Here is a 14960-nt window from a genome sequence, read left to right on the forward strand (position 1 = left end):
TTCTCCTGAGGTTTTATCACTATTTCTTTCGTTCTTTTAAAAAGTGTTCCCCTGATTCTCCAAAATTAGTCTGAAGAAAACCTGTAGCATCTTTTAACAATTAGTATTGTAGGAAGTAAATAACAATTCATAGCAAGCAGCTTTCAGCTCCCTTTCTGCAGCTGCCATAAAATAAAAATAATAAAAAGTAGCCAGGCGGCGCATGGCTGACGGGAAAGACACGCACCCTTTGCCAGGCTCCAGGCACTGCCCAAGCACTGTCCGGCCCAGAAACTCTGAGGACGCCCAACTGAGTTTGTAGCATTTGTCTTGTCAATGCAAAGGTAACACTGAAGTCCTCCTTTGTCAACACCAGTACCTCAGAAACATGATTCTGTGGAACTCTTGAAGCCATTCCTGTGGAGTATTTTCTTTCCCTCTCATTTTTGCTCTTATTAGGTGTGCCTTGTCTAACCCACAGTTAAAGAGCGGTTCTTAATGCCAATAGCAAATCCTTGACCCAGAATGGGTTTGCGGCACTTACATCTTTTAATGCCACTTGACCGCCATTATCATCCAAAATGACCTTCGTAATTAATGTGGAACTGAAATACATAAACGTCCCAAGATGCACTGTTTGAGCAAGGACCATCTAAAATTTCCACACTAGGTCTCTACAACAGCAATGCAGAAAAAGTCTCATAAAAATAAAACACTTAGCTGTGTTCTCTGATTCCACACCTAAACAGACATCTTTTTTTTTTTTTTTTTTTTTTTTTTTTTTTTTTTTTTTTTTTCTGAAAGTGATCTGTCAGTCCTCTTAGTCCTTGCTTTCCAGGACACCCATATCTGGCAGATAATCTGCTCCTGGGAGCTGCTGGTCACCTCTTCCATCGATGCTCCCAGCCACCCAGAGGTACTGTAGCCTGGTTTCCCAGTTTTACAAGACTTTTGGAGGTTGTTGCCTTAACAAAGCCTCTGCCATCCCTGGGTCATTTGAGAAAAATTTCTAAGAATTGCTCTAATTCCTTTGCAGAGAGCCTGCAGCTCTTGCGTGAGGTTAGTCATCTCTATACCTGGGAAAACTTCCATTACTTGTTCTCAGCTCTACACACCATTTCTGCTAAAAAGAGGAAATTACAATGAAGCAGCGTATTTATTTCAGGCATTTCTACTTGAAGCTTGGATGCAGTAGCAATTTCTTTGATCTATTCCCAAAGCTCTTTCCAGAGAGTAATCAATCAAAAAAACCTTTCTTTTGGCTTCTCTGCGAGCCACATCACCAGTGGTTTTATTGCTGTGTGTTCCTTTCTAACACTTCCACTTCTACCAAATAAAAATCAGCCTCTGGCATAGTTCTATCCACACAGCTCAGCTTCTGTTTAGCATCTCATATGGACAGTGTTCTCAAGTAACTCCATTATTTTACTTTAAAAAAGAACTGCTTTTGATATTATCTTGACTGAAAGGTACTCATAGCATCAACTACAATAAAAACATACCCTGCCTCTATACTACTACAGCATCAGTGATCGATCAGAGACCAACAAAGCCATTTTGTGTTGATGTGTTTGTAAGTGCAGCCCAAGAACAGTAAAGGTACACTGATTTTCGCACCTTCAGTCTCAAAATGGTGGCAGCGACTCTGCTCTGCAGTGTTCTCGGTGACAAGCACAGGTGTGAACCTCAGGTTACGAGGCCCCGTGTCACTAACACAAGAGGAGCCCCAGGCTGCTCTCCCAACGCGAAGCTCAGATCAAGCAGCAGCTGACCCTTCATCTTCTGCACAGGAAAAATTAGCTCACTTCTCCACATGAAGTTCAACTAATATCAGCTAAGTTATTCAGCAGAGCAGTTAGATGTCGCCAAAACTGGTCCCACAAAAGGCTAGAGAGCACCCACCTCCAACCAGCAGCTCCTGGAACGCAGCGAGTTGGACTGTTCAGTTCAGCTCCAGCAAACAGTGATCATTTGACTACTTGCCATATAAATCAGTCATCATTTCTTATTTGCAGGAATGTAAAAGGTGACAATAGGAAAAGAGGCACAAAGAAGAGTTATTGTTCTCATGCAGAGATCTTTTGTATTAAGTTTTATCCTAAAATGACCCTTTGCATCCAGGTTACAATAGCAATGCATACATACATTGAATCATAGACATTTACAGTGGGAAACACTAATAAAATATTGACCCCAATTCAATGATCAGCTATGTTCTAATGCAGGATACGAACAGATTACTTGTATTACATTAAGAAACACAATGAAAATTAAAAAATGTAATGATTATTATCTTATTAGCAAAAAATTAAAGCACCCAAATGCATAATTAACTGAAAATATTAAGGGATTTATTTGTAGAGTCAAAAAAATTCCCTAAATTATGTGTCTTTTAGGCAAAATTTTCTGTTACTCCAAAGAGTTCTCTTCACTACAGGTTAATACTGTGAGGTTAGAAAACACAAACTAATATTGACCTAAAAGCCAGTATATGAAAATAAAACAGAACAATAACCGTGAAATGCTATTAGCATATTTATATTTCAAGGTCTATTTATGTCTATAATTAAGCCTATAAGCAATCACAACTCATGCATAAAATAACATAAAATTAAGTATACATATAAAATATAAAACCAGAATAGAGTGCTGCCAGTGTTGCATGTGTTATGCACAAAGAGACAGGATGATAATGTTTAATACTACTATAAGATATATGCAAGTTGATTCCAGCAATTGCACTATTTCATAATATAAGCAATTTTAGTCTCAAACTCTGGCAGAAATACAGTGTGAGCAACATTTCATCTTCTTATTTCAAAGGAACTATAATATGATTATGTTTGTATTTTTCACAGATAAAGCTGAACAAATCAAGGGACACCAGGTTTTAAATCATGCACATGTAGGGTTTATTAAACTATTTTTAAAAGAAACCACGTAATCAAAATATTTTTCCCCTATGAAGTTTCTTTAGGCTCATTACAGTACTTCTGCATATAATTTATACTAATCTCGGCATTTTTTGTTTGTTATTCACAAAGAAATAAGAGACAAATAGCCTTATTATAGGACAAAGAGACAGAACTACAAACCCCACAAAACTTAGCCTTATTCACAAAACAATCACATCAACTTTCAATTTTTTTTAATTGATTATGTCAAGGATTTCCATACATGAGTTCTTACAGTGTCTCATTGTCCCTGTAACAGCAAATACCAAATGGGGCAGGTGTACAAGAACTATCTTAATGAGACTGAATAATTTTAAAAAGCTGGTGAATTCCCAATACTGATGATGTCCCCTGCTAAAAGTATTTCCCTCCTGTGGAACTTTGCATTACTTGCACTAAAGCCAGGCTCATCTCCTGAATGGTAGGCTACTTCACTGGATGTGCTGCTCATAAAGGTTTATTTCCAAGAGATTATAATTAAAACCTTTAAATATAAACAGTACCTATTAATGCTATAAATAATGCCTTGAAAGATTACTACAGAAAGGGTGTTTTATTCCTGCTCCTCTCTCTGCCAAGACAGAGATGGTTTTATCAACAGACCTCGGTCACAATGCTGGTGAGTAACGATTCTAAAAAACGAAACTGTAGAAAAGATTGATTTCTTGCAGAATGGAGTAATTTAATGTGTTACTACTCCAGTGTCCTCGTTTCTGCAGACAACACTACTCTGCTGTAGTAGTAGCATACATATGCAGCAAGACCCAATGTTACGTCTAGTAGTAAAAATTATCTGGATCTCACGTTGCCCCTTTGGTTACTTCAGTTTACACTTGCCACACAAAGGGTAACGAGAGAGAAAAGCTCCTCAAGTGACCAGACCATTCTTCTCCTCATACCACAGCAAATGCAGACATACAGCACTCAGGAATCATACAAAAGGAGTGGAAAAAGTAAACATGTGCCATTTGCCAGCAAACCTGCCTGATGCAGCTGGTGCCATCTATTCCCGAGACTAGTGGATGCGCATCCACGCAACGGCAGTCCCGCACAGCCTTCCGAGGACCAAGCACGTCTCTTCTGGATTAGAATGGATGCTTTGGGTGCCACGCATTCATGCAAAAACAGCTGTGCAAATAGGGCTGACCATGGGTTTGGGGTTTTGCTCCTATTTCTATGTATCTATCTTTCGTTGTCCTAAACACTTCATTCTTCCAAGAGTCATGCCTATTGCAACAGCTTTCATTTTAGCGTGGTTTCCAAAGGGAGCAAGAGTTCTGCAGCTGTGCTGTCCGTGTGGAAGCACGCATGTTTACGCTCCAAAATTCTCCTAGAACTTTTGAATTCAACTCACTTCAATTAAAATGAGAGGTTAACAGCCTGAAAGAAATCAAGTTTCTATGACTTTGATGAAAACAGGTAGGAGAGAACAAAAATGCTATTGATAATTGAATGATTTATGCAGACAGCACCATCAATATCAGGCACTGGGGGACCCACCTGGCAGAGCAGCATCGTAGATGTCACTTCCCAAAGAAAGGCTTCATGTGCACAATTGTTTAGCAACAAAGAAGTCCACAGGAAATGATGCTTTACTAATCATACTGGTCTAATAACTACTTACAATATAATATCCACAAGAAAGCTAGTTTATTTGTTAAATCACTTTTTTTCTTTGTGGATTTCTTTTTCCTTGCAATTGAATTGTCCGATTCTGATAGCTACATACACTTCAATAACTTTTTAGACAGTGATACACATTCTTTAACAATTCTCAGGAGTTTTGACTTAGTCTCCCTGCGTTTTGCTCTTCCGTGTCTGCTTCAGCTCCCTTGGAGGGCGGAACATGCATTTCAATGACTTCTGTGCCCCAGGGGCTCGGAGGCTTGCCCATCTCTTTTTGCAGTAAATGCAAACAAACCATCAGTTAACAGACAGCTGCAACATCCTTCCAAAAGAACAACCTTTAAAAATATTGTTTACTTGTCTGAACACAAGATATCCTCCTACCCTTCAAAATAAGTGACTGATTGATGGGTAGGAAAAAGCATTTGCTTTGACAGAATCAGACTGACATCAGTTTTCATGTTCTCTGCTGTCTGAATAGTATCAAGCTGATCAGATTTGTAATTCTTCTGAAGCACATCAAACCAAGCAAAAAACTGCAGTTCTTTCCTACGCTGGATTTGTTGATTTGTCCAATGTAAGTTAGTAACAACTTCAACTATGATAAAAATCCATTGTATAAACCGCCTTTTACAACTCCTGAAATACAGAAATCACCAAGATGCTTATCACAACTTCATTTGGCAGGAAGATGAGTACAGATCAGAAGAGAGCTGCAACTTACCCGATTGTCATTTGCTCCTTAACTTCTGTTACTTTTTTAATTGGCTATTGCAGAATGCTAGCTCTAACCAAATAATTAACCAAGAAAGCATCAGGCAATAATATACAAGAAAATATATGAGTTTATATCCAAGTGCAACTGGCAACCATTGATCCTACAAATGGCTTTTCTTATGCAGATAATTGCAGTAGGTGTCCAAGTAGGGAGGAAACGGTTGGAGGGTCTGCATCTAATCTTGCAAGAAAGATGACCACAACAACTGTGTGCCTCAACTATTTTTGCGGTCATAGGCAATTTGAGATCACATGATGAGGTACACTATTCAACCCACTTCCCAAAATCAGCCAAGAGCATATGCAATGGAATGATGTGCAACTTGGATAAGGCCCTGGCCAGACTTCAATGGCCAAGAACGTGATATAGGTTGTGCTGACTATTCTCCTTCCAGAAAAGTGGCACATTTTAAAGAAAAGATCTGGCTGAGGACATAAAATCCATCTGGCAAAACCTTGCAACATTTAGATGTGTAGAGATACTGATTACTTTTTCTTATGCTGCACATGCATTGCCCTTTTCTTATTTTTTATATTTGTCCTATCTACCACATAGTACAAGGGAAGAGCCTCTGCATCTTTTCAGGACTTTATACTCCACTAATACAGTTTTTCAGCATAGATATTTTAACAAAAATAGCTCAATTCTGAAACCTATAATTTAAAATATATGTTATTTTAATGTTTTAAAGATACTTGTTCTATTCTTCTTTATAAAAGCAAAAATTCATCTACATGTACACTTACAATGATAGAAAATTAGGAATCCACTTCAAAATAATACAGAACAGATTTGTAAAACCTGTTTAACCCAGTCTGTTTTCAACTGTGTCTGAAGTACTACATGTGCTACACACGAAAGACTCATTAAGAAGAGCTTTTACTCCTGTCTCATTAAATAAGCTTCAGTGCATAAAATAACACGCAACATATGTATTTGAGACACTCCATATTAGGAAAACTACCAAACCCATCAAAAATTTAAGAAACTCTCAAGTAGTCTATAACCCTTTACGTATTTGATATCTCAAACAGTAAAACCTAAAAATCTGAATAGTGTGCTTTAGTTGCTTTTCTTGTATACAGATATGATCTCACGGTCTGCGTATGAAACTGGAAATCAAAATGTCTTACATAATGATTTGCCAAACTACACTATGGGAACCAACCAAATTGTACCAGTCTTCCTCCACTACAATGGAGATAAATTCCTGTGCATTGAATTGATCAAATTTATTCAGTTAACAATGAATACTTGAGACATTTGGCTTCTGGGAGTGAGTTTTAGAGAGTAGTAAAGCATATGTTTAGTTACATCCTAAAACCAATTGAAATAGCATTCCTAGTTACTGAGAAACTCATTAGTTCAAAATTTTTTACTACTGGACAATTTATCTGGTCTTTGTAAAGAATGGTATCAGGTAAATTAGAAAACAAAGGACATTAATAATTACAAGAAATAAATATCCAGTTCTCCCTAGGCAAACAGAACTTCCACAACCTAATTTGTAAAAATGATGTCTATAATTTGAAACATCATATCAAAGCAAAACACATACTAGTGATTAAAAATATATATATATATATATTTATAAGCGCTGTCCAAGACCACTGACCAATCAAAAAAAACAAAAAGCTAAAGACAGGGAAATTTTAATAGGGAGTTATCACTTAGCAGCTTCTAAAATGACAGAACTCTTGAGAAACAGAAGCCTGAAGTCTGTATATATACTGCTCTGACAGTTTAATTGAATCAAGGTTATCTAAAGATGTACAGACAGTAAAACCAGATAAAGTGCAAAAAGGAATCCGTAAACTATCAAAGACAAGATTACAATTTGCTTTACCTTAGCTTTTTAATCAATTTAAATTCTCCAGTTGACTGTTTTTACACATTTTAGAATGAAAACTAACATTCAAAAAGACACTTCTAATTTTTTTCAAAAATTTATCAATTCTTAACATATGAATTACCTTCTCCTTCTTGCAAAAGGATTGCTACTTCTGGCATTTTTTACAAAAAAGCTTTAACAAATGAGTCCTTTTATCTTCCATCAGCATCTGTAGTCAACTACTGCTTGGGTCAAAGAGTCCAGTGTTTGCTTTTAATATTATTTTAAGAGAGGAGGCACAAACTCAGAGAAAAGAGCAGTAAGTCCTGCAGTTTCAAATTCCTTTTGTAGCTCATCCAGTGTTGAATATTCTTTGACTTCAAACGTCTGAAACCTACATTGTAAAAGGGAAACTCATGAATATGCCTAGATTTGTCAGAATGTAATTATCGATTCTATTACTTTTCTATCCACAACAGTACTAAATTATACCTTTTGTGCTGTGACTGTACTTGTGTCTCACACAGTACACTCATCATTTTCTCTTTGCATTTCTTTCCGCTTGAGTCCACATCCACCTTAGAAGTTTTCTGAAGAATCAAGTACTCCTAAATGACAAAAAAGAACAAGTTATTAAATGTCATCTAGTATCTTTGACGTTTAGTAAAATGCAAAAATCTACACGAAACATACAGATTTTTTCAGAATATAGCAATTAAACTTTGAAAGTGCCCATCCCAAAAAGTGCATGACTGCTTCTATTCACCAGCTTGAAGCTAAGTGCAGTCTTAAGTGATCTAGAGAACATGAGTTTGAAAAGCCAAAACATTCTCCTCCAACATCACCACAAAAACCTGCCTAATGCAGTGGGAGTTCGTAAGTACAAACTAGAAGTTCAAAGCCCAAGTGTGTGCTGGGAGCACCACATGGTCTAAGTCAAGCAAAGAGACAGTCAGTAACGAGTTAGAAAAACGTCTGTTATTAATTTCTCATCAGAAATTTTCTGTTTTCTGGGACACGTAGGAAATACAGGAGACTGAACCTAGGCATATTACAATCAGGAAACACAGGGAAGACAGGAGTATAATTACAGCAAAGAGATATAGGCCGCTGGTCTGCAAGTATCACTGGTTTCTTTCTCATAGAATATCTTCTTTTCCTTAAACACAGAATAAAGTTGTTGGGCCTTTCTACTCTTCTAATGATCAATCTGTTTCCAAAATTGTTCATCTTAGAAAAACACACACAAAATATTCAGACACATAGGTTTCAGTGGTAAATCGATAGAACTAGTCAACATTCATTGTTCCTGCACCTTAATGTTACTCCTGTCACCCTGAAGAAGAATCAATATTATCTTGCCCATGAACATCAGTCTTCCAGTCAGCCTTAGATCTGAAGCCCATTTTTCCACAGTTTTGACATATTTTGCCTTTGCTCTCATGTGATCTAAATGCAAAAGGATCATCCAGATACCATCCTCTGTACTTGTTCCACTTGACAAAGTAGTTTTTTCACTGCAAACTGTTGCTGATTGCTTAATGACGTATTTAAGATGCTGCTGTATCCAAAGGATCAGATCGTGTACCATGGGTTCAGAAAGATGCTTCTTTGCTTGTTCAAGTAATTTATCTTTCACGTCCATACACTGGGCCCTTGTAAGCTGGTCTGAGTTAACAGAAATATCTGGTAGAACTGATGGATAATTGACTGGTAAATGAAATAATAGCTTTAAAAGTACATCTGTATCCAGCAGTCCTTTCACGCTGATTTGAATTCTAAATGTGATTCCATGTGTCTCTGGAAAATATAAAAATCAAACAAACAAAAAAACATTAATAGTTTGCTTGAAGTTGAACTACATATATATTATTAAGCAATTTTCTTTAGCAATTCAACTCAAATAACTGCCATTCTAAACAAAATAAGGGATGTGGCAGGGAGGGGGGCACTTCAGGGGGGAACGGGTTGCAACCAATGGCTCAAGCTATTCTTGCAGGGAATCCTGAAATGAAACACTGCCATATCATACTGGAAGGAAAGTTATTAACACATTCTAAAAAGCATTCACACCTTTTGGCTCTTTCAAAGTCTAGACAAGCCAGTAATAAAGAATTGTCTCTCTTAGAAACACATAAGTCGGCTTCTACAGCTCAATAGCAGCAGCAAGGACAACTGAAAATGGAGACTTTTCTGGATGGACTCAGCACTGCCCTGACTTTGCTCCTAGAAAAATCCCTAAGACTTTAACATTAATACCAGTGAAAGGCAAACAGAGTAGTACTGAGTATTTTTTAGGACAACCATTCAAAAGCAGTTCCACAGTAAAGAGAGACTTGGAAATAAAAAAAGTCAGATTCGTTGTCCCCTACAACTTTCAGAGAAAATATGCTTAATTCTTTTCTGCCAACTTCTCTACATTTACAACATTTGGGTTGACATAATGAAAACATCTCTGCTGTACATCTCTCCCTAGATATTACATATATATATATGTATGCGTATACTTATAAAAATGTATGTGTATATATCTGCATATCAACTCAAAATCTTTTGTTGGTCTATTTCAGAATAGAATTATTTTCAGAGTGAAAACAATATATACAGTATGAACCAGGAAGGGCAAAAGACCACATCCTCCTGATAAATCACACAATCAAAGATGCTGAGTATGAAACTTACGTACAGTAGTTTCTGCAATAAAACCTTCTTGACTAAAACGTTTCACAGAAAAACAATACAAAACTTCATGAAGTGAAAAGCGGGGACAAAGACCTAACCTACTTTTGCTCCTCTGCCATGAAGAAAGAGGGTATCAGATAAAGATGATCTTCTTCAGATGTTCTCTGTTTCACCCCTTTGATGCATTCTAAACACTTCACCCCTTTTTCTTTAAAAAAAAATGCTAAAATGTCAGGTTGATTCATTCTATGAGGGCAAGAGAAGCCAGATTTGAAAGGCAGATTTGAGGAGAACTGGATTTCAGAGGAGCTCTTTTGAAGTGACTTGCCTTCTTCTCCCCCTACCTTATCTTACTTTCATTTAAATGACAGTCTGTTGAATTATGTTTGATTAGTACTGCTGATGCCACTAACCAGTCTCAGTGCTCTCTGTGATTTTATATTTGAACCCTACTAAATAAGTGAAAGAACCTGAAAGTGACTTGGACAGACAGAAGCACTTCAGAGAGCTTAGCCAAGGGCTTGTTTCCAAACCTCCCTCCTGGGTCATACAAAGAACTCCAGGTTAGGGTAGTAGCAAAATAATATAAGCAAACCCTCCAGACCCAATAATCAAACACGAGCATTATTATAAAGAAGACTCCAAACACCTACAACCTATTGCTACCTAAAGAGAATCAAATCCAGTGCTGAAAGTAGTGGATGCAAATCCAGCTACTTAAATGAACTTACACCAAATCATGCCCATATCTACAGGCACTACATGGCAAATCCTCATTCCCTGCCAACAGGAGTTGGTCTCCACTCTTCTAAGACCCTATGAAAGGTTCCAGGCTATTTTTAAGGCAAGTTTATCCCATCTGGCAGCACGTGGCTCTCATTCATGGGCAGCAGCTATGCAGGAGGACCTGAAGCCTTCACGTTCCAACCTCTGTCTTCTGCCCTGACAAACGTTTCTTACTGGGCACCAACTCCTCTGCCACTACACCAGGCTCAGTACACATAACCACAGGCAAGAAGAAAAGCCTTCAGTGCACCTCGTGGGACCCCCAGAACCTCCTGGCCACGATGAGGGTCCCCAAATGCACACAGCAGCCCTTGCCCACCCGCCCCCTTCCAGCTGCCCCTCGCCAGGTACATGCCAGCTGAAAGCGACCTGCACGGGGCAAAACGGGACCCGCGTTATTGTATTCCTGCCCATGAATCACTTTATTTTCAGCTGTGTTGCCAAGAAATTTTAAAATGCACAGCCTATAAACGAGTTGAATACTACTCTATTGCCAGCCTAATTACAGTGACAGAGAAACATGTTACCTTTCTGATAATCCTCCTAGGATTTTTTCACTAGCTTGTCACAACAGATCTCACCAACTCAGAACTGAGGGATAAACAGACCGGCCAACCTGGCCCCTTCGGCAAGGGCCTCCTGCTGCAGCCATCAGACTCTTAAGCCTGCGACAATCTCACACCTTTCGCTGTGATGATGAACTAATCCGAAGGCAGCGCACCCCAAGTTGCATCACCCTGAGCCAGCACGAAAAGCCCAGCCGTGCTCATTTACATCTGCCTCAGACTTACTTTTAAAAAGGAGAGCCAGTTCAAAATGTTTGTGGGGCTACGGCATCTAAAGTTTATTTAAACACTCCAGCATCCATTCTCTGCACCAGCACTGCAGCCGCTGGCAGAACAAAGAGCGAAGCACCGTCGCTTGGCGTGACGGGGCTCTACAGAAATATTTCCTTTGTTTGCACACGCTACAAGGGCTGAGTTGTCTCCACAGCAAAATGGTGATTATGTCTGAAATAAAAAGTTGGGTATGACCGTTCTGTTGGCATTTAATGTGCAAATAAGACTAAACTCAATACATTTTAACTCATTTTCCCCCATAGCTGCATACTTATCAGCATATTTAGCTCTAGCGTACTTCAGATTTTTCTTATGTTCCATGTCAACCAGACAGATAACTCCCTCCTCCCCTGCCCAAAGGCATTTTATGCAACACATGCAGTCTATTTTTAAATTCAGAAAATGGCATCTACTAACTTACAAGCTTAGAATATATAAATATATTTTTATAGCAAGCTTGGCGTGCAAACCAGAGCAGAACAGATTAACAAGTAAATTATGGATTTCTATCTGCAACACTAATCTTTGTAAATAGGTATGTAAGGTAAAAAAATATATGCTGTAATTATTTAAATTCATCAACACATTGGTTTTGATAAAAACATATTTTACATCCTGAATTGTTAAATTCTCGAAAGCCAAAGTTTTCAGCATACCAAGAGATCTGCAAAAAGTATTTTCTTATGTTTCTCAAAACCATAAATCCACAATGGCCTCCTTTTTGATGCTGTGGATCTACACGCAAATTACTCTTAATGTATTAGAGACAGCCTAACATAACAGTCTTACTGAAATTTACTTCTGTGCACTGTCAATGACAATCTATATGCTTTGAAGAGATAAAGCAAACATAAACTAATGAAGTTAACTGTATACAAAATTAAGGATTCTGTAGCTCCAAAGTAAAAGACATAGATTCCTAAAGTAAGAAAACTACCAACAAACGTTGTTGTAAATAATCTGTTCAATTCCAGCAGAAAGCAATGGAAATCAACCAGTTACTTATGATCCTAACATTTCATGAACTCGGCCTGGCTAAAGGCCCTGCAAGGTCACATAACATCAATATAATAGCCTGTTGCTGTTGTGGACTCATGGCACCTCACTTTACATTCCAGGAAGGTTTCTAAGCCTTTTAAATCCTGATAACTTATAAACACTAAATCATTTTTCTGTATACGAAGCACAGGGAAGTATGTGTGCATATTTCTCTAACAGGTTTGGAAGAAGAGAACCTGTATATGCAATGTTCAGATATGTTCACATTTTTTAAAAATAAGTATCTGCTAAGCCTGGAAACTATATTTGCAAACTATGCCTGAAATAACATTGCTGAACTTTTTGACTTTAAGAAAATAAAACTCAGCCAAAACATTTTATCCATCATATTTTTAAAATACACCTCTAAATACCAACCCAAAAAATGAAATGGCAGAACCACCTGCCTACACTGGAGCAAGAGGTGTGTCACGCAGATCTAGACACAAAACAACTCTGCTTTTAGATCACCCCAGTTACTTGTGCTCCACACGGACGCTATTGTCTTCATCTCTCTGAGGCTGTCTATACACAAAGTCCTCTTTTCACGTAACCACTTGCTGTTCTGCACAAATCTATTTCAACAAGTATTTTCAAATAAAAGTTTGAGGTTTATTCAATTAATTTCTTAGTAACTTTTTAGTTAAAGCGAGTCACTGAAGAGAAGCCACATGTAAGTTCATACCAAAGCAGTGAAAACTTATTTTCAAAGGATGGCTGAGGTTGGCAGGGACCTCTGGAGGTCCTGTCCAACTCCCTGCTCAAACAGGACCACCTACAGCAGGCTGCCCACAGCTTTTCAGTATCTCCCGGGATGGAGACTCCACAACCTCTCTGGGCAACCTGTTCCAGTGCTCTGTCACCCTCACAGTAAAAAAGTGTTTCCTTATCGATCCCAGTTCTTTCGGTCTGAATACAAGCACAGACCAAGCCTGATGGCAGGCCACCAATCCATTTTTAACAGTGTTCTCCAGGATTCTCCCGCAGTCCACCCAGCGGGAAGCTGCATGCTGGAATTGCTAGGAGCTGGGCAGCACACTGCAACAGCTCCCGGACACCAGGAACGGCCAGTGATACAGGATATATGCATATTCTGTGTGTGTATGTATGTATGTATTTATCTCCAACAAATGTACAGAAGAGTTGTCACACCTGTACTAGGCGCTAAGCAAAATGTCCTTATGCTCTGGATCTGAACAGACACGGACCCCTCTCATAGCCCACCTGAGGCTTTCTTTAAGCCTGACAGTGACTGCTGTTGTACACTGGAACTACCGAGATTTATTCTCCCTTGCTGAAGGGGCATCTTCGCAGCACTGTGACAGCACAGACTGATAAAAGTAATCTCTCGTGTTCTGACCAGCGTGGCCACCATGGGTGATGCAGAAAACACGGAGTAAAGGTGTCCACAGTCACTACGCTCCCAGGAGCAAGTACCGCACATCATCTCACCTTCCTACCTACAGCAAACACAGAAGATGAGCCTTAGTACCCTGTAACACCTACAGCAACATGCATATTGCTGAAGCCAGAGAACATTCAGCATGTCATAAGGCCCAGGTTATTGCCTTATCCCCAGAGATTACTCCAGGCTTCTTATGCACAACCACAGCTGCACTCCTCTTAAACATTACAGGACAAGTACCTGATCTTGTTACACGCGTGAGCTGCAACTGCTAATTCACCAGAACAGCAGCCAGCCCGTTCCCAGTGCTGCTCATCACCCACTGTTAATTACCCACGCGCCGCAATCTGCCAGAATTAAGGCGATCGCTAGTTAGGAACGAGTGGAACCCGCTGGCACCTGTCCCCTGCAGAGGCCGGCAGCACACACGCAGCAGGGCGCGCAGGCAGCAGGCATCTGCGGCGCGGCCGCTAACAGCCAGCGACTACCGCGGCGCTGCCGCCGGGCAGAGCCCCCGCAGCAGCTCCGGAGCGCCGGGCCGCCCGGGCGCGGCAGCGGGACGAGCCCCGGCCGAGCTGGGTCCCGCGAGGGCAGCGCGGCGAGACCCGGCCAAGCGGAGCGACCCGCGGCTCTGGGCACAGCAGCGCGGCCGCCTCCTTCACCTGAGACCGCCAGCACCTCGCAGGCGTCCGGCTCGCAGTAGATGGCGGCCAGAGCCGACAGCTCCTCCAGCGCCAGCTCCGACATGGCCGCGGCGCAGTGCGCGGGCCCGGATGGCGGCGGCGCCCCCTGCCGGCGGCGGGGGATCTCGCCGCCACCGCGGCCGGTGCCGCTCCCGCCCCGCGGGGGCTCGCCCGGCGCCGCCGGGCTCGGGCAGGCGGGCTGACGAGCAGCCCGGCAGGCTCCGAGGCAGCGAGCGGTAACCGGCAACACCAGGGGCGGTGGCGAGAGCCTCGCTCCCTCGGCGCCGAACGAAATGTCCGCCCGGTGCCGGCGCGGCGGTGTCTCGGGTGTCCGGCGGGCGCGGCCCTACCGGACCCAC

At 40.5% G+C, this 14960-nt stretch overlaps 1 protein-coding gene across 1 annotated transcript; it reads right to left on the reverse strand.

The window, feature by feature from the left end:
• Positions 1 to 2090: 2090 nt before the first annotated feature.
• On the reverse strand, positions 2091 to 14711 carry RWDD3 (RWD domain containing 3). Its single transcript, XM_082054526.1, has 4 exons — positions 14581 to 14711; positions 8484 to 8968; positions 7661 to 7776; positions 2091 to 7562 (listed from the first exon to the last, which is right to left on the reverse strand). The coding sequence occupies exons 1-4, from the start codon at positions 14663 to 14665 to the stop codon at positions 7448 to 7450; spliced, it is 801 nt and encodes a 266-aa protein (XP_081910652.1). The 5' UTR covers positions 14666 to 14711; the 3' UTR covers positions 2091 to 7447.
• Between the last annotated feature and the right edge of the window lie 249 nt (positions 14712 to 14960).

Source organism: Streptopelia decaocto (assembly GCF_964273445.1).
Source record: "Streptopelia decaocto genome assembly, chromosome: 5".
NCBI classification, from domain to species: Eukaryota; Metazoa; Chordata; class Aves; order Columbiformes; family Columbidae; genus Streptopelia; species Streptopelia decaocto.

Coding starts and splice junctions, on each gene's coding strand:
- RWDD3 (XM_082054526.1), bottom strand. CDS start 14,665: ATGTCGGAGCTGGCGCTGGAGGAGCTGTCGGCTCTGGCCGCCATCTAC. Junction 8,969..14,580: donor CGAGGTGCTGGCGGTCTCAG/GTGAAGGAGGCG, acceptor TATATTTTCCAG/AGACACATGGAATCACATTT. Junction 7,563..7,660: donor GTACAGTCACAGCACAAAAG/GTATAATTTAGT, acceptor TTTACAATGTAG/GTTTCAGACGTTTGAAGTCA.